Genomic DNA, 26,566 nt, shown 5'->3' with positions numbered 1-26,566 from the left:
GGGAAGCAGTTGAGGCTTCCTCACTAAATATATTTAAGAAACAGTTAGGTAGGTTTTTACACAGTAGGGGAATTAAGGGTTATGGGGAAAAGGCAGGTAGTTGGAGTTGAGTTTACAGACAGATCAGCCATGATCTTATTGAACGGTGGGGCAGGCTCGATGGGCCAGATGGCCTACTCCTGCTCCTATTTCTTATGTTCTCATGAACAGACCTCAAACCTGATAATGCACCATCATCTGTCCATAGACAGACAGACAGACAGACAGACATACTTTATTGATCCCGAGGGAAATTGGATTTCGCTACAGTTGCACCAACCAAGAATAGTGTAGAAATATAGCAATATAAAACCATAAATAATTCAATAATAATAAGTAAATTACTCCAGGTGGAAATAAGCCCAGGACCAGCCTATTGGCTCAGGGTGTCTGACATTCCGAGGGAGGAGTTGTAAAGTTTGATGGCCATAGTTTGAGAGTCATAGGGTCATTGAAAATTACAGCACAGAGATGGGCCTTTTGGCCCATCTAGTCTGCACTGAACCATTTCAACTGCCTACTCTGATCAACATAGCCCTACATATCTCTACCACCCAAGTACCTGCCCAACTTCTCTTAAACACCTCCACTACTTGCACTCTTCACGTTGCTAATTTATCTTCTTCTATTGAAGATTTATACATTTACCAAGCAGCCTATCAATTAATCACTGAAAAATCAAAGGTCTTCTGGGTCTTCAACTCTCTTGGCCAAATTATTCAATGAGGTTATTTTATTAATCTACTAGAAGTTGATAATGATATAAAAATATACCCCACTTCCATCTGGGTTTATTAAAAACTGTTTATTATAATTAGTAGGTCATATTGAACCAATGACATTAGTAACAGCAAAACCTATGTTGTTCTGCTTTTCAAGACATCTAAAATGCTTTAAGAGAGCATTTCTTTGCCTGCTGATATTTTTATCAAAAATAATCCACCATCCTTGAATAACAGGACCACAGAGCTATATGATGTGGACAGAGTCTCTGAAGACATCTACGGTATACAAAAATGTTCATTAGCAGTTTGTAAATTGCAATTAAACCTACTAATTAATAATTAGATTTACAAATGTTGACATGGCCTGAAAATTTTTGGTGAACACCTATTTTTCTGGATGTGGACCAAATTACAGTTGATTATTATGGAATTACACTATCCCATCTTTCTATGTCTGCGCTTTTACTGCACAGCAGTAAGAGCAAAATGGAATAGTGGACTGATAACCACTTACAAAATTAGGCCATGTACTGCTAAAGTTAAATGCGATATAACATCTGCTGGATGTATTTACTATCACCACTACAGACATTTCATCATTCCTGCCCTCTACCTATCCTGTTCCTGTTCCTGTTCCTGGTCACTGGTCCTCCCATAGGCCAATTCCATTATATACTTCTCTGCCTTCTTTTTCCTGTTGCTCAAGTTGACCTCCTGAATTCCTCCAGTACTTTGTGTGAGCTGCTGTGGATTTCCAGCATCTGCAGAACCTCTTGTGTTTATTCATTTCTGTAGATACTGACTGATCTGCTGAGCTCCTCCAGCAATGTGTGTGTGTTGCTCTGGCTTGCTGTCTTGTGTTGCTGGATTGGGTAAAGTGCTCTGTCCATCCTTGGCCATGGTCTTTGTCAGAATAGACTGATTTCTAAACCCATCTGACATAGACTGAGAACTGTTCTTGTTAGACGTTCTTCCTTCCATGCTTTCATTGATGGAATAAAGACGAGCTGTTGGTACACAAACACAAGAAAATCTGCAGATGCTGGAAATCCAAGCAACACACACAAAATGCTGAACGAACTCAGCAGCTCAGGTAGCATTATGGAAAAAACTATACTCGACGTTTTGGGCCGAGACGCTTCAACTAGACTGGAGAAAAATAAATGAGGATTAGTTTTAAAAGGTGGGGAAGTGGAGAGTGAAAAACAAGGTGATAGGCTTCCTGTATATCGGAGACACCCGACGTAGATTGGGAAACTGCTTCTCTGAGTGTCTAAGCTCTATTGGCCAGCAAAAGTGTGATCTCCTAGTACGGGGGTCGGCAACCTGCGGCTCCCGAGCCATTTGTGGCTCTTTCACCTCTGTGCTGCGGCTCCCTGTGGCTTTGGGAAATAATTGGTCAGTATTTAATTAAAATGTATTTTATGTTAGTTTGTTAGCTTTTGAAATGTAATTATGGTGATCTTGTACAACCTAAGTGTAGCGACACATTTCCTGCCACATCATAAAACGGCTTACAATTAGCCAGCATTCCGGCTAAGGGAAATAGCCTACGGGGGTTTGTGAGTACGCGTCTTTTGCAGCATCTGCGTCCATGGGGGCTGGGTTGAGGGAAGCTGAAAAGCAAGGCTGTTTAGTTCGAATAAAGCTATCTTTGACTGCAGTTTACTGACACCGCTACAACGTGTTTTTATCGCTGGCTGTCCAGACGGAAGGTGCTGAAACGCTTTGTCGCGTGTCTGGAAGAAGTGAAAACTTTCCTGGGCAGCAAAGGGCTCACCTTTCCTGGAACAGCCAGAGTGGCTGGAAAAGCTACACTTCATGGTAGACATGACAGCGCACCTGAACACGCTGAACACAGCTCTTCAGGGGAAAGGACGTACAGCCCTGCACATGTTGGAGGATGTTTTGGCATTCGAGCGCAAGTTGACAGTGCTTGCCAGAGATTTACAGAAAGGCACTTTGTCTCACTTCCCCAATTTGAGAGAGTTCAAACAAGGTCACGACATGATAATTTCGGAGTATTTACATTCTGCAATCATCGCAATGCAAACATCGTTTGGGAAACGCTTCTGTGAGTTCAGAGAGGAAAAAAACACATTATCCTTCCCTACTGAATACGACTGCATTGGCAGGTGTGAGTCAACCTGATCTTGAGATGGAACTGGCCGACATAGCCGACAAAGACATATGGGTGTCCAAGTTTAGACGCTTGACAGCAGACCTTGAAGATGTTGCCCGTCAGAAGGCCGTTCTTGCTCAGAAACACAAATGGAGTGATATTGAAAACCTCACAGATGACAGCTTGCGATCCTGTGTAAAGATGAAGGTGACATCATACAGCCCTGATGTGCAGACGCTGTGCGCTGAGGTCCAGGAGCAGAAATCCCATTAACCAAGTATGATAAATATTTTAATTGCCTATTATTTTACTTATATTCATATTTTTTCATTGTTCAGTGAAATAGTCCTTTCATTTTTCAGGATGACAGCTGGCTGACGTTATTTTTGGTTTGCTGCTGGCGGAAAATTTAAGTTCGGCGTTTTTCATAAATACAAGAAGGACTCAAATAGACATTGAATATTTTACTTAAAAGTAACTTTCAACCCAACGTCTTTTTTTCGGAGTTCAAAATGTTTTTGTTGCATGCAGAAATGTAATTTCGTTTTCTCTGCAGGAGTTCATCAATTTCATAAATGCAACACATTATAGTTTGTTTATACATAGCATAAAGGCAAAAAAAAAACGTTGTATGCAGTGTTATTTCATTTTAAATGTCAAACGGGTTTTGCGGCTCCCAGTGTTTTCTTTTCTGTGGGAAACGGGTCCAAGTGGCTCTTTCAGTGGTAAAGGTTGCTGACCCCTGTCCTAGTAATACCCATTTTAATTCCACTTCCCCTTCCCATTCCAATATGTCATCTATGGCCTCCTCCACTGTTGTGATAAGGCCACACTTAAGTTGGCGGAACAACACCTTATATTCTGTTTGGGTAGTCTCCAACCGGATGGCACGAACATCAATTTCTTAAACTTCCAGTAATGCCGTCCTCTCCACTTCACTACTCCCCATCCCCTTTTCCCTGTGTCATCTTACCTCCTTGCCTTCCCATCACCTCCTTCTGGTGCTCTTCCCCCCTTTTCTTACTTCAATAGCCTTTTGTCATCTTCTATCAGACTCCCCCTTCTCCAGCCCTGTATCTCTTTTACCTACCAACTTCCCAGCACTTTACTTCACCCCTCCCCCTCCCAGTTTCACCTATCACCTTGTGTTTCTCTTTCCCCTCCCCCCATCTTTTAAATCTACTCGTCAGCATTTTTTTTCTCCAGTCTTGCTGAAGACCAAAACATCGACTGTGTACTCTTTTCCATCGATGCTGCCTGGCCTGCTGAGTTCCTCCAGCATTTTGTGTGTATAGCTGTTTATACGTCCAGACTTGAGTGGTGTTCGATCTATGATCACAGATAGACAAGATAAGGCCTTTGGCAGAATGCATATTTAATGCAGATTTTGCTGGAATTATTCAATGTGGTGCTTTATGTGGGTGCAGGTTGGGCATACATCTCTACCAAAGGAGATGTAAAGTGTTCCTCCCTCCACCTGCCTTTAGGTTACCCTTGGGCAAGGTGTAGCTCCTGATTAGCCTCCCAATCAGAGTCACTTAACCCATGGGCGCAGGTGGTGGATGGTCGTATGAGCAGCTGGTACATATCACAAATCCTGGTTATGTGACCACTGATGCCAGGCAATCTCTGAAGAGTATTGATAATGGCTGGGGTCACCCGTCTTGTAAAGACGCTGCCCAGAAGAAGGCAATGGCAAACCACTTCTGTAGAAAAATTTCCCACAAACAATCATGGTCATGGGAAGACAATAATCGCCTGCGTCATATGACACTGCACATAATGATGTGGTGCTAAGATCAGTATCTCATTTGCCCACATTGGAAGCTGAAAACACAGAGGTTTAGCTAGATGAGTGACTGTGATCAAGTCTGTGACCAGCAACTGGAGGTGCTGGGGATGGGATGAGAAAACATTTAGACTAGGGGTTCTGAACTTGGGGTCCCTTAGTTATTGGTAGGGGTCCACATAATAAAAAAGGTTAGGGACCTCTGATTTAGACTGTGCATCTTCTGTGTTGTCTCTAGGAGGAAATAGATGCTGGTTAATGCAATATGGGATAGATTCAATCACAGGGAAGATCAGAGTGCATTGAGGCAAAATGGTGTTGGTTGTTGCAGTATACAGTACCTGTGATCCACAACTGGCATCTTCTGAATGTTGAAGTGTATAAAATATTTTATAGCAAGTCAGATTGATAGTGTGACTAGACAAGACAGTGATGTGCTGGGGGAGCAATACTAATCAGAATCATATTTAATATCACTGATGTGTATGTATTTTATATAGTTAAATTGAGTAAGTAGTGAGGTAGTGTTCATGGGTTCAATGTTCATTCAGAAACCGGATGGCAGAGGGGAAGAAACTACTTTTGAATCATTGAGTGTGTGCCTTCAGGCTCCAGTACCTCCTCCCTAATGAGAAGAGGGCTGGACCTGGTTGATGGGGTCCATAATGATGGGTGCTGCCTTTTAGGCGTTGCTCCTTGAAGATGTCCTGGATGCCAGGGAGACCTGTGCCCATGATGGAACTGACTGAGTTTACAACTTTCTGCAGCTTTTTTTGATCCTGCGCCGTAGACCCTCCCCCACCCCCATATCAGATGGTGATGCAACCAGTTAGAATGTTCTCCACAGTATTTCTGTAGAAATTTTTGAGTGTTTTTGGTGACGTACCTTATCTCCTCAAACTCCTAATGAAATAGATCTACTGTTGTGCCTTCTTCATTACTGCATCAATATGCTGTGCCCCCATTATTATTGATCAGTAACCATCCAGCATTCCTTTATAGTTTGTAAGGAGTTAAAAACTGAAGGTTTACTTGATATGTGTACTATTGTGCTTCATACCATGAAATCATTGTTGATTCTCTTTCCACGGTCTAGCTTCTGAATGTTGCCTGGCCATTCTACGTCTGAGATGTATGTTTTTTAAAAAAGTTTCTGCTAGTGTTCAGTAATAGTCACAACTGTATTATGTTGAGAGAAAGTAAAATCTTGCAGTTTATTGATTTCAAGACAATAACGATTGCTTGCACACAATCTGATCTATATGTCAGTCATCAAAATCTGAAATAATCTGAAATCTGAAAGCAAGCATGCAGGTACAACAGTCAGTGAAGAAAGCTAATGGCATGCTGGCTTTTATAACAAGAGGAATTGAGTATAGGAGTAAAGAGGTCCTTCTGCAGCTGTACAGGGCCCTGGTGAGACCACACCTGGAGCATTGTGTGCAGTTTTGGTACCCAAATTTGAGGAAGGACATTCTTGCTATTGAGGGAGTGCAGCGTAGGTTCACAAGGTTAATTCCCGGCAGCGTAGGTTCACAAGGTTAATTCCCGGAATGGCAGGACTGTAATATGTTGAAAGATTGGAGCGACTGGGCTTGTATACACTGGAATTTAGGATGAGAAGGGATCTGATTGAAACGTATAAGATTATTAAGGATTGGACACACTGGAGGCAGGAAGCATGTTCCCGCTGATGGGTGAGTCCAGAACTAGAGACCCACAGTTTAAGAATAAGGGGTAGGCCATTTAGAACACTTTTTCGCCCAGAGAGTGGTGGATATGTGGAATGCTCTGCCCCAGAAGGCAGTGGAGGCCAAGTCTCTGGATGCATTCAAGAGAGAGTTAGATAGAACTCTTATAGATAGTGGGGCCAAGGGATATGGAGAGAGGGCAGGAATGGGGTACTGATTGTGTATGATCAGTCATGATCACAGTGAATGGCGGTGCTAGCTAGAAGGGCCGAATGGCCCACTCCTGCACCTACTGTCTACTGTCTATTGTCTATTGTTTCTATGGAAACGTCAGGGTCTGTAATTGTGCTGCCTTGCTTATTGTCTTATTCTCTCAGGAACTCAATTAATGGTCTTAACTTTTATTTAAAATAAATGACTGCTAAACCTTTTGATATGAACAGCATATGCTGATAAAATTAATAAAAAAAAGATAAATCACAGATTAACTTAAAAAGGACAGAATTAAAATAATGAACACTTGTATTAGCAGCTGCTACAAAATAAAGAATTAAGTTTAACACAATGGCTTCTATGAGCAGATGAAATTCACTATTTTGCTTCAATGCAATGAGTGAGCATAAGAAAAAAGTACAAGAAAAATCGGCCCCTTTTAAATATATCATCATCATCATCATGTAACACACACAAAATGCTGGGGGAGCTCAGCAGGTCAGGCAGCATCAATAGAAAAAAGTAAACAGTTGATGTTTTGGGCCGAGACTCTTCATCAGGACTGCAGATAAAAGATGAGAAATTAGTGTAAGAAGATGGGGGGAGGGGAGGAAGAAGTGCAAGGTAGCAGGTGACAGGTGAAACTGGGAGAGGTGGAGGAGTGAACTAAAGAGCTGGGAAGTTGATTGGTGAAGGATACAGGACTGGAGAAGGGGGATTCTGGAAGGAGAGGACAGAAGGCCATGGAAGAAAGGGAAGGTGGAGGAGCACCAGAGGGAGGTGATGGGCAGGTAAGGAGACAAGGTGAGAGAGGAAATGGAAATAGGGAATGGTGAAAGACGGGGGGTGTGCAACTACCAGAAGTTCCAGGAATTGATGTTCATGCCAGCAGGTTGGAGGCTACCCAGATGAAATATAGGGTGTTGCTCCTCCATCATGGTAGTAGAGGAGGTCACGGACTGTCACGTCAAAACGGGAATGGGATGTAGAATTAAAATGAGTGGCCACAGGAAGATCCCGCTTATTTTGGGAGATGGAGCGTAGGTGCACAGTGAAGCGGTCTCCCAAACTACGTTGTGTCTCACCAATGTACAATCCACACTGGGAGCCCCGCATACAGTGGATGACCATCATCATGTGCTGCTGTTGTATGACATGGTGATCGTGATCTTTCCATGAGATGATTGTTCTTGGCAAATTTTTCACAGAAGTATTTTGCCATTGCCTTCTGGGCAGTGTCTTTACAAGATGGGTGACACCAGCCATTATCAATACACTTCAGAGACTGTTTGACTGGCGTCTGTGGTCACAGAACTGGGACTTGTGATACGCTCTGGTTGCTTATATGGCCACCTGCCATCTGTTCCCATGGCTTCACATGACCTGATCATTGTGTGCTGGGGGGGATGGACTACACTCCAGGATACTGAAAGGGGTAGCTGATGAGATTGTGGAGGCATTAGTAGTAATCTTTCAAGAATCAATAAATTCTGAAATGCTCAGACTCAGAATCAGGTTTAACATCACCAGCGCATGTGAAATTTGCGAGTATCACTCGACACTTTAAGAAGGGAGGGAGGCATAAGAATGGAAATTATAACTTGCTAGCCTGAGGTTGGGAAGATGTTGGAGCCCATTATTAAGGATGAGATCTCAGGGTACTTGGAGGCACATGATAAAATAGTTCAAAGTCAGCATAAGGTATATCTTGCCTGACAAATCATTTGGAATCCTTTGAGGAAATAACCTGTAGGATAAACAAAGGAGAATCAGTGGATGTTGTGTACTTGGATTCTCAGAAGGCTGTTGTTAAGCAAGAGGGGATCCTGTGCTATTACAGAAAGATGCTAGCAGGATAGGAGATTGGCCGACTGGCAGGAACAAAGGGTGGGAATAAACGGAGCCTTTTCTGGGTGGCTGGTGGTGACTAGTGGTGATTCAGTGTTGGGACCGCTTCTTTTCATATTATATATCAATGGTTTGGACAAAGGAATTGATGGCCCTACGGCCAGGTTTGCTGATGTTATGAAGTAGCAGGGTAGAGTTGAGGGAACTGTGATTCTGCAGAGGCTCTTAGACAGACTGGAAGCATCAGAATCAAGTTTAATATCACCGACATATGTCGTGGAATTTGTTGAAGCTGAGCTGTAATTAATAAACATCAATTAATAGGCGGCATTCTTGCATGGGCATTTGCATTATCCAGGTGCACGAGGAGCCAAGGAGATGCATCCTCTGTAGACCTATTGTGGCAATAGGCAAATAGCAGTGGGCTCAGGTCCTTGCTAGGACAGGAGTTAATTGTAGCCATAACCATCCTCTCAAAGTATTTTAGCACCATAGATGTGAGTGCTACTGGACGATAGTCATTAAGGCAGCTCACCCTGCTCTTCATGGGCTCTGGTATAACTATTGCCCTTTTGAAGCAGATGGGAACTTCCGAATGTTCTGAACTAAGAGACTGAAAATTTCTTTCAACACACACTCCAGTTGGTTGGCACAGTTTTTCAGGTTACCAGATACTCCAGGTAGGCCTGTCATCGTGCAAGTGTTAACCCTCTTGAAAAGCAGCCTGACATTGACCCCTGAGACAGAGAACACAGGGTATTTGGATGCCACAGGGATCCATTTCAAAGTTGGGATAAAAGGATTTGAGCTCGTCTGGTAGTGAAGCATCACTGCTATTAATGATGTTAGGTTTTGCTTTGTAGAAAGTAATGCCTGCAAACCCTGTCAGAGTTGATGTGCATCTGATTCTGCCTCCAACCTCATTCAGAGACGTCCCTTTGCTCTTGAGATAGCCCTCTGTAAATCATACCTAGTTTACTTCTACCAACCTGGGTCACCAGACACTTGAATACCATGGATCCAGCCCTCAGTAGACTACAAATCTCCTGCTTCATCCATTGCTTTTGATATGGGTATGAACAGTAAAACTTCATAGGCATACATTCATCCACACAGGTTTTAATGAAATCAGTGACCGTTCTGGTGTACTCATTCAGATGCAAAGGCAAATCCTTGAATATAGTCCAGTCTACTGATTCAAATAAGTCCTGTAAGCACTCCTGTGCCTTCCTTGTCCAAACCTTCTTGGTCCTCACTACTGGTGCTGCAGTCTTCAGTCTCTGCTTATACTCAGGGAGTGGAAGTGATGCACCATCAATAACTCACTCTGAGATGTAAAGGCGAGATATCCGCTTTTATTGACTGGAAGAAGGAACAAGCAGTGAGTGACCACCATACTACATCCTGGAGACTGAGAGGCCGGGCTCAGGCCTCAATCGCCTTTATACAGGGTTCTGTGGGAGGGGCCACAGGAGCAGTCAGCGGGGGGGCATGTCCAGACAAGTATATGTAGTTCACCACAGGAAGTACAGCCGGGTGATCAGATGCTCTGAAGTGTGGGCGTGGATAGCATGGTAAGCACCCTTTGTGCTGGTGTAACAATACGTTGGTTCTTCTGATACTACAAGTGATTTGTTGGTAATAATTATTGAGAAACTTTTTCAAGCTGGCCTGGTTGAGATCCCCCAGAATGATGGGGAAGTTGGCAGGTTGTGGCGTTTCCCGCCTGTTGATTACATCGCTCAGTTCTTCTGGAGCCTGATTGACACGGGCCTGAGGTGGGATGTATATATGTTACCAAGATGATCGGTGAAATCTCCTGTGGCAGATACAATGGACAACACTTGACTGTAAGATGCTCCACATTGGTTGAACATGACTGGAAAAGAACCACCACCTTTTTACACCACAAGGAGTTGATCATGAAGTGTACTCCACCTCCTCAGCCTTTGAAAGACTCAGCAGTTCTACCTTGGAGGTGTACTGTGAACCCATCAATCTGCATTACTGTGCCTGGAATGGACAGAGTTAACCAGATTCCATGAAGCAACAGCTTTTAGTGTCCCTCTGGTACCACAGTCTGGCTCTGAGATCCTCGGGTTTACTTACCAGAGACTGTACATTTGCCAGCAAGATAGTTAGTATTGGCAGCTGAATGCCATGGTTCATTATATGAAATTTTAAATCAGAGTAGCATTGTCCCTTCTGCTCTTCTGCTGTCTTAAAGGGGAACCATGCCAGCAAACAGACTCTGTTCTAGTTCCGTCGATTTTAAATACCGATTAATTTTTCAATGGATGTGACAGACTGTGCAGACCTGAGATGTAGTTTTGACTCTCAGCTGCAGCAGGCTGAAATTGGAATATCTGCTGATCTCCTTCAGAGCTGCTTGCACAAGTCTCATTCTTGATGGCGCCCCAGAAGACAAAGAAGGGTAAAGAAATGACAGAGGGAATATAATGTAAGAAAATGCATGGTCATGCTACTATTTCCTAAAAGGGGAGAAAATTCTAAAATCAGAGGAGCCATAGGACTTGGGAGTCCTCATGCAGGATTCCTTGAACGTTAACTTAGAGGCTGAGCGTGTGGTGAGGAAGGCAAATGCAATGTGAGCTTTAATTTTGAGAGGACAAGAATATAAAGCAAGGATGTAATACTGAGGTTTTATAAGGAAGTGGTCAGACCTCACTTGGATGGGGCCCTGTATCTGAGAAAGGATGTGCTGACATTGGAGAGGGATCAGAGAGAATTATTCCAGGTATGAACATACTAACGTATAAGGAATATTTGACTGGCCGGTACTCACTTGAGTTTAGAAGAATGACAGGGGATCTCATTGAAACCTATCGAATATTGAAGGGCCTTGATAGATTGGATGTGGAGAGGATGTTTCCTATAGAATCAGAGGGCACAGCCTCAGAACAGAGGAACATCCATTTAGAACAGATACGAGGAAGAAGTTCTTTAGCCAAAGAGTTGTGAATCTGTGAAATTCATTGCCACAGATGGCTGTGGAAGCCAAATCATTGGGTATATTTGAAGAAGGGGCTAGGTTCCTGATTGTTAGGGTGTGGAAAGTTATTTATGGGGAGAAGGCATGATGAAATGGCAGCGCCAACTTGATGGGCTGAATGGCCTGATTCTGCTCCTATGCCTTATGGTCTTTTGTCTTTCATTATCCTTCATTATATTATGTTCCTTTGCTTCAGGTTGATACTATTTTAACTTTCTTAGTTAGTCATGGTTGCTGTGTCCTTATCATTCAGAGCTTCTTTCTCATTGGAACAGACCTACACCAAGAATTATGAAACAAATGCTTAAATATCTTCAGATGTTGACCTACTGTCTTCCCCTGTATTTTCTGTGCTCCACATTAGACAACTCAGTCCCACCTCAATTAACTGTATGTTTCCGTTACTAATTTCAGTCACAGGTACCTCACGCTCAAACTGAATTTGCAATGTTCACTTTCCACCAGGGGTTCTTTACCATCAGATCATTAATTAGTCCTGCTTCATTACATACTAGCATTTCTAAAATTGCCTGCAAACTGATTGGTTCCAAAGAAGCCATTCACTGTGAATTCATCTTAAGGCTACCACTACCAATTTGACTTGTGAAGTATCTCGGCCTGAAACAGCAACTGTTTGTGCCTGTCTATAGATGCTACCTAATTTGCTGAGTTCCTCCAGCGTTTGGTGTGCCTTTTGTCTGTCGTTTACATTGTAACTCTTCTGTTGACTGCAATTTTGCCCTATAATCAGCCTCTCCTTGCTAGTGGTCTCACTATATATAGACTCTGTTTGTAAACCAACTCCCTCATCTTCAGCATTATCAGTCTGGTTCCACCCCCCTGCCAATTTAGTTTAAACACTTCTGAACAACTCTCGCCAACCTGCTCATAAGGATAATGGACTCGCTCGGGTTTCGGTGTAAGCCTTCCCCTTTGTACAGATCATACCTCACACTGAAGAGATCCCAATCATCCATAAACCTGAAACCCTCTCCCCTGAGTCAGTTCCTCAGCCACACATTTATCTGCCAAATCATCCTGTTGTTACCCTCACTGGCAATGGCACAGATAGCAATTCAGAGGTTACTACTCCGGAGGTCCTGTTTTCATTTAATGGGGTTATACAACCCCATTGATATTTATACTTTGTTAGGCCAATGTTTCAAATATTTGCATTTCATTGACTCGTATACTAGTGACTGCTGATGATTAAGTCTGCATGGAGGACAGTACAAAATTATTAAAAGCAAGTAAAAGTCACATTGGTCGACTTTTACAAGAAAGTCAAAATTATTGTCTTGGGCTGATTCAGAAATAGGCCTTTCAGTCAATTACCTCCACATCAACAATCATGTGCAGACTTATATGATGAACTGAATTAACTTTATTTCTCACATCCTTTATATACATGAGGAGTAAAAATCTTTACGTAATGTCTCCATCCAAATGTACAATGTGCAATTTATAGTAATTTATAGTAAATAGTATGTATAACAGGACAGTCAGTATAACATAGAAATACAATTGTATCAGCATGAATCAGTCAGTCTGATGGCCTGGTGGAAGAAGCTGTCCTGCAGCCTGTTGGTCCTGGCTTTTATGTTGCGGTACCGCTTCCCAAGTGGTACCAGCCGGAACAGATTGTGGTGGGTGACTCTGGTCCCCAATGATCCTTCGGGCCTTTTTTACGCACCTGTCTTTGTAAATGTCCTGAATAGTGGGAAGTTCACATCTACAGATGCACTGGGCTGTCTTTACCACTCTTTGTAGAGTCCTGCGATTGAGGGAGGTACAGTTCCCATACCAGGCAGTGATGCAGACAGTCAGGATGCTCACAATTGTGCCCCTGTAGAAAGTTCTTAGGATATGGGGACCCATACCAAAGTTCCTCAACTGTCTGAGGTGAAAGAGGCGCTGTTGTGTCTTTTTCACCACACAGCTGGTGTGTACAGACCACATGAGGTCCTCGGTGATGTGGATGCCGAGGAACTTCAAGCTGTTTACCCTCTCAAGCTCAGATCCATTGATGTCAACAGGAGTTAGCCCATCTCCATTCCTCCAATAATCCACAATCAGCTCCTTTGTTTTTGTGACATTTAGGGAGAGGTTGTTTTCTTGACACCATTGTGTCAGAGAGATGACTTCTTCTCTGTAGGCTGCCTCATTATTATTTGAGAATCAGATAATCAGTGTAGTGTCATCAGCAAATTTAATCAGCAGATTGGAACTGTGGGTGGTGACACAGTCATGGGTATACAGAGAGTAAAGTAGGGGGCTTAGTACACAGCCCTGAGGGGCACCTGTGCTGAGGGTCAGAGGGGCAGAGGTGAGGGAGCCCACTCTTACCACCCACCAGTGATCTGATAGGAAGTCCAGGATCCAGCTGCATAAGACAGGGTGAAGGGCAAGGTCTCTGATCTGAGCTTCTTGTCAAGCCTGGAGGGAATTATGACGTTAATGCTGAACTGTAGTTAATGTAGTCCAAGAACAGCATTCTCACAAAAGCATCCCTCTTCTGCAGATGTGCAAGGGCGGTGTGAAGAGCTGTGGCTGTTGCATCATCTGTCGATCGGTTGTGTCGGTAGGTGAATTGTAGAGGGTCCAGTGTGGGTGGTAGCAAGCTGCAGATGTAATCCTTGACCAGCCTCTCAAAGCATTTGCTTATTATTGAGGTGAGTGCGACAGGACGCCAATTGCTCAGACATGTTACCTTGCTCTTTTTAGGTACAGGGACAATGGTGGATGTTTTGAAGCGGGATGGCACTCTACACTGGGAGAGGGAGAGATTAAAAATATTTGTGAACACACCTGCCAGTTGTGCTGCTCACATTCTGAGTACCCGCCCTGGGATGCCGTCCGGTCCCGAACCCTGACGACTGTCCACTCGTTGGAAACGCCTGCGTACCTCAGCCTCAGCGATGACCAAGCTGCAGGTCGCAACAGCGGCTCTCCTCAGGGGCTCAGTTCTTGCAACATTGAACTTATCGTAAAAAAGACTTAGCTCATCTGGGAGAGAGGCAGTGATGTTGGAAACTGTGCTGAGCTTTGAAGTCTGCGATGGTGTGCAGACCTCGCCATAAGCTGCATCAGTTGTTGGTGGAGAGTTGGGTGTGGATCTTTTCCCTGTATTGTTGTTTCGCTGCCTTGTTGACTTTACGCAGATGGTAGCTGCACTTCTTGAGCTCCTAATGGTCACTGGCAATGTAAGCTCTGTGTTGCGAGGTATGTTTAAGTTCAGAATTAGGTTTAGAATCAGGTTTATTATCAGCGGACCATGACCTGAAATTTGTTAACTTAGCAACAGCAGTTCAGAATCTAGCAGAGAGAAAAAAATAATGATAAATAAAATAAAAATAAATAAACAAGTAAATCAATTACGTATATAAGATGTGCAAAAACAGAAATACTGTGCATTAAAAAAAGTGAGTTAGTGTCCAAAGATTCAACGTCCATTTAAGAATTGGATGGCAGAGGGAAAGAGGCTGTTTCTGAATCATTGAGTGTGTGTCTTCAGGCTTCTGTATCCCCTACCTGATGCTGACAGTGAGGCAAGGGCATGCCCTGGGTGGTGGAGGTCTTTAATAATGAACGCTGCCTTTCTGAGACACCGCTCCCTGTAGATGTCCTGGGCACTTTGTAGGCTAGTGCCCAAGATGGAGCTGACTAGATTTACAATCTTCCGCAGCTTCTTTCGGTCCTGTGCAGCAGCCCCTCCATACCAGACAGTGATGCAGCCTGTCAGAATGCTTTCCACGGTACAACTATAGAAGTTTTTTTGAGTGCATTTGTTGACATGCCAAATCTCTTCAAACTCCTAATAAAGTATAGCCGCTGTCTTGCCTTCTTTATAACTACATCAATATGTTGGAACCAGGTTAGATCCTCAGAGATCTTGACACCCAGGAACCTGAAGCTGCTCACTCTCTCCACTTCTGACCCCTCTATGAGGATTTGTATGTGTTTCTTTGTCTTACCCTTCTTGAAGTCTGCAATCAGCTCTTTCGTCTTACTGACATTGAGTGCCAGGTTGTTGCTGCGGCATCACTCCGCTAGTTGGCATATCTCACTCCTGTACGCCCTCTGGTCACCACCTGAGATTCTACTAACAATGGTTGTATCATCAGCAAATTTATAGATGGTATCTGAGCTTTGCCCAGCCACACAGTCATGTGTATATAGAGAGTAGAGAAGTGGGCAAAGCGCACACCCCTGCAGTGCACCAGTGTTGATCGTTAGTGAGGAGGATATGTTATCACCAATCCGCACAGACTGTGGTCTTCCGGTTTGGAAGTTGAGGATTCAATTGCTGTGGAAAGTACAGAAGCCCAGGTTCTGCAACTTCTCAATCAGGATTGTGGGAATGATGGTATTAAATGCTGAGCTACCGTCGATGAACAGCATCCTCAAGTAGGTGTAGTGCTGCTCACGTCGAACTGTTCATCTAGGGTTTCTGGGATAGACCCTAACTGATTTCTGGGGGCACATGAAACCTATGACCACTTCCATGAACGCAGAGACATCCTCATCATGGTATGTCAATGTCGTCATATCAGTCCTGTAGCATGGAGGTTGATTGGTCAGACGGGTGGATTTGTGTTAACTGTGGCTGCCTCTTGCTTCAGGTTCTGCCTTCATCTTGGCAGCAGCAAGATGGAGGAGTGATCTGATTTTCCAAATGGAGGTTGAAGGAGTGCTTTGTAAGCGTTGCGGAAGGGAGAATGGCAGTGGTCGAGTATGCTGTCTCCCCGTGTGCTCACCTAGAGGTGTAGGCAAAACTTCAGATGTAACTAGTTGATTTTTACTCTTACTCTATGTGAAAGATGCACTGACTGAATGTTTAAATAGATTAATCCAATATAAACTATTCACTCTGCTCCTCAATGTATCAAATAAATGTTATCTGCATTTATTTTGTGAAACAGAATTAAGTTAGCAGAAGCTAGTACAGATGGACAGACAGCTGAACACAGACATTCCAGGTGGATTGCCATTTCAAAGAACAATCACTGTCTGAGGATGATTTCAAAGTACATTTATTATCACAGTATGTATACTTTCTACAACCGTGAGATTCGTCTCCTTGCAGGCGGCCAGGAAATAAAGAAACCCTAATGAAAACTTTTAAAAAATCCTGTCAAACATCCGTTGTGCAGAAAAAAAATATGCAAATGATAGAATTAAGCAAATAAATATGCATTCAGAACTGAACTTCATAAATTCTCACAAAATATCCACAAATCCAATCATCAAATACAGCCAGATCAGGAGACCATTAGTTGCAGACCACAGCCTTAGTTCAGCACAGAGACAAGTAAACCTGGGAGAGCAGTGAGCTGCACAGCCCCAGTACTCTGACCTTTTCAGTCTGTCCCAGTGCTTAAATTGGCCAAACCTTGGGTCATTCCTGGCTCTTGACCCAGGTCCTGTCCCTTCAGTGTGCTCTTGGGGCGGGGTTCCATTGCCTCAATTCAGCCCATACCTAACATTTCCAATTCTGCCTGATACTTAAGTAGTCAAAAATTTCAATGTAAGTTTATTATGAACATGTGGCGACCCACTTCCTAGCGCACTCGAACCGGCTCACAAATAGCCAGCACGCCGGCATAAAGGTCAGTCCCAAACGGGCGCCAGGTCTGCTTCACCAACAAAAGGAAAAGCCCGTGCAGGACTGTGAATACGCGCCCCCCTACAGCATCCGCGCCCGGGGAGGGCGGGATCAGGGAGGTTTTAAAGCGAGGCTGCGAAGTTCGAATAAAATCTTTTTTAACTGCAGTTTACCGACTCCGTATCATTATTTCAGCGCTGCGTGCAGCACACCGCTACAATTGGTGACCCTGATGGCCCAAACAACATTTGGGCCGAAGATGACTGAAGCCGCATCTGTTCACGCAGTTTTGTTGAAACTGCCAAGCTTCTGGACGCTGCGACCTCACCTGTGGTTCCAGCAAGCAGAAGCCCAATTCCACATTCAGCAGATAACCTCGGAGGACACATGTTACTACTACGTGGTGAGCTCCCTCGACCAGGACACAGCCGCCCAGGTTGAGGAGTTCATACAGTCTCTCCCCCAGCGGATGGCAAATACACGGAATTCAAAGCCCTGCTCCTCAGGACTTTCGGACTCTCACAGCGCGAGCGGGCTGCCCATTTACTGCACCTGGATGGCTTGGGTGACAGACCTCCATTGGCTTTAATGAATGAGATGTTGTGTCTGGCCGACGGACACACACCCTGCCTCATGTTTGAGCAGGCATTCCTGGAGCAGCTGCTCGAGGACATACGCCTGCTGCTGTCCGACACGGATTTCAGTGACCCCCGGAAGGTGGCAGCCCCAGCGGACTTGCTGTGGAACGCCAAGAAGGAGAGTGGGGTGTCTGTCGCACAGATCACCAGGCCACGCTCCCAGCAGCAGACCAGACCAGGCCCAACCACAGAGCCAGCTAACCCCAGAGGCAGGGGTGAGGAGACCAACGAACAATGGTGCTTCTACCACCAGCGGTGGGGCGCAGAAGCCCGCCGCTGTCGCCCGCCCGGCAAGTTCCCGGGAAACGCCAGGGCCAGCCGCTGCTGATGGCTACGGCGGCTGGCCATCGGGATAGCCTCCTGTATGTGTGGGACAAGTGGTCGGGACGTCGTTTTTTGGTCGACACCGGTGCCGAGATCAGTGTCTTACCTCTGATGAGTTACGACACCCGCAGCAGGGCTCCGGGTCCCCCCCGAGGGCCGTGAACGGCAGCACAGCAAGGACCTACGGCACCCGTATGGTGCAGCTACAGTTCGGCTGCAGCCAGTTCACATGGGACTTCACACTGGCCGCCGTAGCCCAACCGCTCCTGGGAGCTGATTTTTTGTGGTCTCACAGCCTGCTGGTCAACCTGCCGAGGCAGAGACTGGTCCACGCCGAGACCTTTCAAACGTTCTCCCTGGGTGAAGCCCAATTGCCAGCCCCACACCTGGACTCCATCACGCTGTCCGACAACGACTTCACCAGGGTCCTGGAGGATTTCCTATTGGTTCTGGCACCGCAGTTCACGGCAGCCATGCTCAGACACGGCGTACAGCACCACATCCCGACCCAGGGACCACCCCTCCACGCCCGTGCTCGAAGGCTTCCCCCGGACAAGCTCCGACTGGCAAAGGAGGAGTTCAAGAGGATGGAGGAATTGGGGAGCATCCGGCGGTCCGACAGCCCATGGGCCTCCCCCCTGCACATGGTGCCCAAAGCGACAGGGGGCTGGAGACCATGTGGTGACTACCGCAGGCTGAATGAGGCTACCACACCGGACCGCTACCCTGTGCCGCACATTCAGGACTTTGCAGCAAACCTGCACGGCGCACGGATCTTCTCCAAGGTAGACCTCGTCCGATGCATCCTGATGCATCTGGACGACGTCCCCAAAACGGCACTCATCACCCCGTTCGGCCTTTCTCGAGTTCCTCCACATGCCGTTTGGCCTGAAGAATGCCGCACAGACATTTCAGCGGTTAATGGACGCAGTGGGACACGACCTGGACTTCGCTTTCATCTACTTGGACGACATCCTCAAAGCCAGCAGCAGTCGTCAGGAGCATCTGTCCCACCTCCGTCAACTCCACGCCTGACTGAGTGAATACGGCCTGTCAATCAACCCGGCCAAATGCCAGTTCAGGCTCGACACCATCGACTTCCTGGGCCACAGGATCACTACAGACGGGGCAACCCCTCTGCCCGCTAAGGTAGACGCAGTCCGCCATTTCCCCTGACCCACCACATTCAAAGGCCTTCAGGAATTTGTGGGTATGGTGAATTTCTACCACCGCTTCCTCCCTTCAGCTGCCCGAATCATGCGCCCCCTGTTCGCCCTGATGTCGGGTCCGAGCAAGGACATTACCTGGGATGAAGAGTCCGCCACCACTTTCATTAAAACGAAAGAAGCCAAGGCAAACGCCGTGATGCTAGTGCACCCCGGAATGGACGTCCCTACCGCCCTCATAGTGGACGCATCTAACACGGCGGTCGGTGGGGTGCTGGAGCAACTCATCGCAGGTCACTGGCAACTCCTGGCGTTTTTCAGAAAACACCTGCGACCACCTGAGCTCAAATACAGTGCTTTCGACCAGGAACTGTTGGCGCTCTACCTGGCAATCCGGCATTTCATGTGCTTCTTAAAAGGTAGGCCCTTCACCACGTTCACGGACCACAAGCTGCTTACCTTTACGTTCCCTGGTCGTCCCGCCAGCAGCGCCATCTGTCCTACATCTCTGAATACACGACGGACATCCGGCACATCTCGGGTAAGGACAATGTCGTGGTGGACGCGCTCTCTCACCCTAACATTCATGCCTTTTCCCAAGGGATAGACTTTGAGGCGCTGGCAGAGGCACAGCAGGCAGACGAGGAGATCCCTAGTTACAGAACCCCAGTCTCCAGTTTGCAGCTCCAGGACATCCCCGTAGGCCCAGGTGAGAGGACCCTACTCTGTGACATCACCACCAGCCAACCCCACCCCGTTGTTCCGGCAGCCTGGCGGCGGCGTGTTTTCAAATCCATTCACAACTTAGAACACCCCTCCATCAGGACAACCGTCCGGATGGTCTCCAGCAGGTTCGTTTGGCACAGACTCCGCAAGCAAGTCAGTGAATGGGCCAGAACGTGCTTGCACTGCCAGACGGCCAAGGTGCAGCGGCACACCAAAGCTCTGCCGCAGCAGTTCCACCCCACCCACCGGCGTTTCGACCACATTCATGTGGATATCGTGGGCCCCCTGCCAGTGTCGCGCAGAGTGCAGCACCTCCTCACTATCGTGGACCGGTTCACAAGATGGCCAGAGGCGGTCCCGCTCACCGACAACACCTCCGAATCTTGCGCCCGGGCACTGATCATCACCTGGATATCTCGCTTTGGTGTGCCGGCCCACATTACCTCCAACAAAGGCGCCCAGTTCACCTCCGGCCTGTGGTCAGCTATGGCCAGCCTTTTGGGGACACAGCTGCACCACACCACTGCCTACCACCCACAGTCGAACGGGCTAGTGGAGCGTTTCCACCGTCACCTAAAGTCAGCTCTCATGGCCCGCCTCAAAGGGCCTAACTGGGCGGACGAGCTTCCCTGGGTCCTGCTAGGCATCCGCACGGCGCCCAAAGAGTATCTGCACGCCTCATCGGCTGAGTTGGTGTACGGCGCACCCCTGGTCGTCCCTGGGGAGTTCATACCAGCCCCAAGGGGGCAAGAGGAAGAACCCGCAGCAGTCCTGGGCAGACTACGCAAGAGGCTCGGCAACCTGGCCCCCATACCCACTTTGCAGCATGGGCAGAACCCGACCTGTGTACCCAAAGACCTGCGGAACTGTCAGTTTCGAAGGGGCGGGCATCGGCCACCGCTACAACTGCCCTACGAGGGGCTGTTTACGGTGATCAGGAACAAGGGGTCCACATTCGTGCTGGACGTTGGGGGGAGAGAGAAGGTTTTCACGGTGGACTGACTCAAACCAGCCCATGTGGACGTGGCGCAACCGGTCGAGTTTCCTGCACCGTGGCGCAGAGGCGGACCTCCCAAACAGGGTCCAGCCCAGATTGTGGACATTGTGGGGTGTATCACCAGTTCTGGGGGGGGGGGGGGGTTATGTGGCGACCCACTTCCTAGTGCACTCGAACCGGCTCACAAATAGCCAGCACACCGGCACAAAGGCCAGTCCCAAAAGGGCGCCAGGTCTGCTTCACCAACAAAGGGAAAAGCCCGCGCGGGACTGTGAATACATGCCCCCGGGGAGGGCGGGATCAGGGATTTTTTAAAGCGAGGCCGCAAAGTTCGAATAAAATCTTTTTTAACTGCAGTTTACCGACTCCATGTCATTATTTCAGCACTGCGTGTAGCACACCGCTACAAACATATATATACAGTCGGCCCTCCATGTCCGCGAATTCAACCAACCACAAATCGCGAAAATCTGGAAGTGCTCTTCCAGCACTGGTTGTTCGAGCACGTACAAACTTTTTTTTCTTATCATTATTTCATAAACAATGTAGTATAACAACTATTTTACATAGCATTTACATTGCATTAGGTGTTATAAGTAATCTAGAGATGATTTAAAGTATATGGGAGGATGTGCATGGGTTATTGTGGATGGGGATTGAAAAAAAATCGGAAGTGCTCTTACTAAGTAAGTTGGAACAGGTACATCCGGTATTATTTAGCGTCAGTTGGTCAAACATTTGTCTTAGTATATAGTATATATTTTACCTTTCTATGCATATAAAATACTTAAGAACATATGTTTCAGCGCCGGGCTCGGGAACCGTTCCCGAGTGCGAGCCAGTGACAGACTGCTTCTGAGTGTGCTCTCCATCCGTGGTGGGTTCATGCAGAGGATCAAAAGCTCAAAACCCCAAAACCCAATAATTAAACCACTGCATTGCATGTAGCTTTCATCGGGGCAGGGCCTTTCTCACTTTATCCTTTAAAATTGTTCCGATCGTTGACCAACGTAGCCTAACACTTTTCCAATGACCGATGGCGTTTCACCTCTTTCCGATCGCTTTATTATTTCCACTTTATTTTCAATCGTGATCGTGATTATTTTCGTGAACAGAAACACTGCGTATTAAGAGCTCTGGTGCCGGGTCCTAATGTCCACCGCTCTGAGACAGGTTAAATAAGCGACTGGAGCACCTGCGAATTTTGGTATCTGCAACGGGTGCCGGAACCAATCCCTCGCGGATAGGGAGGGCCGACTGTATGTCACTATATACAACTTCGAGATTGATTTTCTTGTGTTCTTTCTCAATAAATCCAATAAGCATAATTGAACCAATAAAAGACCACACCAACTGGGTGGGCAACCAATGTGCAAAAGACAACAAACTGTGCCAATACAAAGAAAGTAAATAAATAAATAAATAAATAAATTGATATCGAGAACATGAGATGAGTCTCATGAAAGCAACTACTTAAAAGATTTCATAGGGTAAAATTTCCAAAATTTCTTTTCACAATTTGACATTTCCAACAAAAAGCACTCTTTAAATATTACCAATCCATACCACCACAGATTTTTAAAAAATTAGTATTAATCATATAATACACAGCAGATCGGGATTAAAATAAGAAGCTCAAAGCGCAAGACAAATGCTTGAGGTTGTCAAATTGTTAATATGATGTAATCTTGATCTGCATCATATCAAAGGCATGACAACCTCAATAATATTTCTTTATTGTGCAGTTTTCTATTGTCTGTTATGAATTCAAACAGCAATTAGTTTACAAAGGCCAAATAATTTTAATTAGTAATCATATCAACACTGCTGGAAATCATTTTATAGATCAAAAGTTCAAAGTTATCATTATTTATCATCAAAGTACATATGCAGTTTACAACTGTGAGATTCATCTTCCCCTAGACATCCAGGAAACAAAGAAACATCATGGAAATATTTCAAAAAAGACATTCGACACCTAATGTGCAAAAAACAGAACAAATTGCGCAAACGGCAAAAAAGGAGTGAAAGAAACAAATTATAATTCATCAGAGAGTTATCAAAATAGTCTAAGAATTTTCAGCTTTGTTCAGTTCAGGTCAGCTCAGTTTAGCACTATATTGTTTGTTGACTAACTAGGCCGAAGAGCCTTCTTGCTCTGACCAAAATCGCACAAATTAGAAGTAAAAAAAAGAGCAACCAGAAACCCAAAACACATCACGATATGAACTGCAGGGTCCAACCATAAACCATGTCGATTAGACCACAACCAAAACCCAAGACTCAAGATTCAGGCACCATCCTCCGGCAGTAGAGGGAGAGGGAGAGGGAGAGAGCACGTGGCCAAACACAAGCAGCTTCCTCCAGAAGGTGGACTTTTATATTGTACTTTTGTGGAAACCACATACCATTTACTCTGTTCTGAATTCATGTGTATCATATAGTTGAAGAAGAATTTGCACCTTCAGATTTCCTTTATTATTTTAACAACCCAATACTAATACAGTTAATATACTGAAAGAAATACTATATGATTTTATTAATTAGCAAATTATTCATTATGAATGTAAAATGACTCTTACCAGCTGTTGTCCTGCTATGCCCCATGCTGCGTGCTGTAACACTGAATTTGCCACCTCTGGGGGATTGAGTTCTCTCACTTCCCTTTAATAAGAAGAACGGTAAGTTTAGTTTTGCTTTTGTAAGAAGGGTTGAGTGAAATTAACTAAACTACTGTATTTGAAATCTATGATCTTCCCCTCTGCCATTGGATTCCTGAATGGACTTTGAAACTTTGGATTCTACCTCACTTTTTTTAATATACAGTATTTCTGTTTTTGCACATTTTTAATAATCTATTCAATAGACGAAATTGATTTACTTGTTTATTCATTACTGTTTTATTTATTATTTTTTCCTCTCTGCTAGATTATGTATTGCATTGAACTGCTGCTGCTAAATTAACAAATTTCACGTCACATGCCAGTGATAATAAACCTGATTCTGATTCTGAAGAATTGCATTGGTCGGACAAAAATCAGGCTGTAAAAATACAATTAAATTTGAGTAACAATATTATTTAAATTGAGATTAAAATTCATGAAAAACATGCAATTAAAGTAGCTATACACTTTGGATTAATTTCATCACACACGATCCTCCATTGCCCTATAACTCATTTAGATTCCTCCATTTCGGCTGGCAAGAAATATTTTCTCCAATAGCTGGCTGAGGCTGAAATCCACCTCATACCTTGTTAAAGAAGTTTGTCAGAAAGAGTACAGTATGTAACAGTAAACAGGACAGAGTCTGTAGAGGAGTCATTTCATGATCGACCGAAAATAGGTGGAAAGCCACCTGTACCATGAAGGGATCACGCAGTAATTAGATCATATCATTTTTTTCATTGGGAAAACATCCAGGATGGATATTTTTAGGGCATATTCTGGAGTTATGGAAAATAGCAAATATGTTCAGTATTCAGTTCAGAATGTGGATTGTAAATTGAATTTAAAATACAGCTCAGAACAATGTCTTCCTGGGCTAATTTGTTTGCATGGGCTATGTTGTTTAGCCAGTCTGTATATTCAGAGGCAGCAGTGATTAACATTCATTTGGGTGTCCGGAGTGTCGGTGTGAACAAGCAGGTGTTTGAAAATTAGATGTTATTCAAAGGAAGCATTATGAATGCATTGTAACTATAGAAATTGTCTTGCTGTTCCCTTTGATCTTTAGCATATAAAAATGTGATGTAATGTTGGGTCAGTGAGCCTCTCTCCAGGGTGACTCCAAATGCTGTCAGCTTGTGTGTGCTGAATAAAGCCTTTTATACTATTAGCAGTGTGTCTCTCTGGTGGTGTTTGCTGGCTGTCATAACCGACATTAGAAGACTTGCTGGGCAATGGGCACTTTACACTGAAAGAAACATTAAGACTATAACAATGGCTATGCATCAACTAATAATCCTTAATAAAACTGTGGAAAAATGCTGTTCATTTCTTTGCCATGGTTATATAATGCAATTGACAATGTTGGGTACGGTGTTTTTTCCCTTCCTCTAGTTCACACAAAAGTTAAGTTTATAAGAAAATAAAGTCAGTAACTTTAATGAATAAATGAGGGACAGTTTTCTCTGGAGTAATGGTTAAAGACAATGTGCATTTTTTTCATCCTATGCATTGACGGTTGAGTTCTTTATTCCTACTTTGGTTTCTAGAATGTCAAAATTATGGACAAACATGTTTCTGTTGCAAATACCTCTGATATATCTGTGTTTATAGGCCTTTTTTGCAGAAGTTACTTAATAGAGTCATGAAAGATTACAGCACGGAACCAGGCTCTTCAGCCCATCAAGTCTGTGCTGAACCATTTAAGCTGCCTACTCTCATTGACCTGCACCAGGACCATAGACCTCGGTACCCCTACCATCCATGTACCTATCCAAACTACTCTTAAACTTTGAAATTGCGTTTGTATGCGCCACATGCACTGGCAGCTCATACCACACTCTCAAGATCCTCTGAATGAAGAACTTTCCCCTCATGTTCCCCATGAATTTTACACATTTCACCCTTAACCCATCACCTCTAGTTGTAGTCCCACCCAAAATCAGTGGAAAAAGCCTGCTTGCATTTACCCTATCTATACCTCTCATAATTTTGTATACCTCTATCAAAGTCCTAAACCTCTTCTAACTAATCCCAGCTGTTTGCACAAAGTCTTTATCCTTCTATTTCCTGGTCACATCCCTTTCCACCACTTCACCCCTTCAGCTTGCAGTGAGCTCCAGCCAAGTACCATTCGATGTGTAAAAAGACTTGCTTCCTAAATCTCATTTACCACCCCCCTCCCCCACTGTAAAGCAGTGAAGCTGTGGCCTGTGGTTTTGGATGTACAGAGTCAGAGAAAATTACAACACAAAAATAGGCCCTTTGGCCATTCCAGTCCATGCCGAGCCAATGAAACTGCTGTTCCCATTAACCTGCACCGGGACCATAGCCCTCCATACTGCTACCATCCATGTCCCGATATAGATGTCGCATAAGTGTGGAAATTAAAGTTTGCATTCACCATTTGTGCTGGCAACTCATTCCACACTCACATAAACCTCAGAGCGAAGAAGTTTTCCCTCATGCTCCCCGTATATGTATTTGCCATTTCTACCCTACCTACCCTATCCGTGCGTAGTACAATTCTGTATACTTCCATCAGATCTCCCTGCAATCTCTCCTCAGGACACCCAGGGAAAGGAGATCAGCTTCTCATCACAATCCAGTTCAAAAATAACAACTTGACTGTTGTGCCAGCTCTCAATACTCTCTAATGAAGCAGAACACCAATAGAGGTGTGCTAACTGATTAGTAATTTCTTAACCACAGGTTATAGATAATAAATTTAAGATCATTATCAATATGATGAGCAAAATGGGTAGAAGAATTTCTTAACCAACACACACAAGATGCTAGAGGAACTCAGCACGTCAGCCAGTATCTATGGAAGTGAATAAACAGTCAATGTTTTATGCTGAGGCCCTTCTTTGGGACTGAGAAGTAAGGGGAAAGATTCCAGAATAAAAAGGTAAGGGGTGGGGAAGAAGGATAGCTGGAAGGTGATAGATGAAGTTGGGTGGGTAGGGAAGATAAAGGGATGGAGAGGAAGGAACCTGATAAG

At 44.9% G+C, this 26,566-nt stretch overlaps 1 protein-coding gene across 1 annotated transcript in view; it reads right to left on the bottom strand.

Moving 5' to 3' along the window:
- LOC132392450 (inactive dipeptidyl peptidase 10-like) overlaps positions 1 to 26,566 on the bottom strand; it is a 905,047-nt gene that overhangs the window by 196,866 nt on the left and 681,615 nt on the right. The window contains exon 7 of the mRNA XM_059966307.1: positions 23,479 to 23,560. Within this exon, the coding sequence (XP_059822290.1) occupies positions 23,479 to 23,560 (82 nt within the window). The remainder of the gene's footprint in view (positions 1 to 23,478; positions 23,561 to 26,566) is intronic.

The sequence above is a fragment of the Hypanus sabinus genome, chromosome 4 (assembly GCF_030144855.1).
Source record: "Hypanus sabinus isolate sHypSab1 chromosome 4, sHypSab1.hap1, whole genome shotgun sequence".
In the NCBI taxonomy this organism is placed as follows: Eukaryota; Metazoa; Chordata; class Chondrichthyes; order Myliobatiformes; family Dasyatidae; genus Hypanus; species Hypanus sabinus.
The sequence above is the reverse complement of the archived record's forward strand: the minus strand, read 5'-3'. Positions and strand labels throughout refer to the sequence as shown.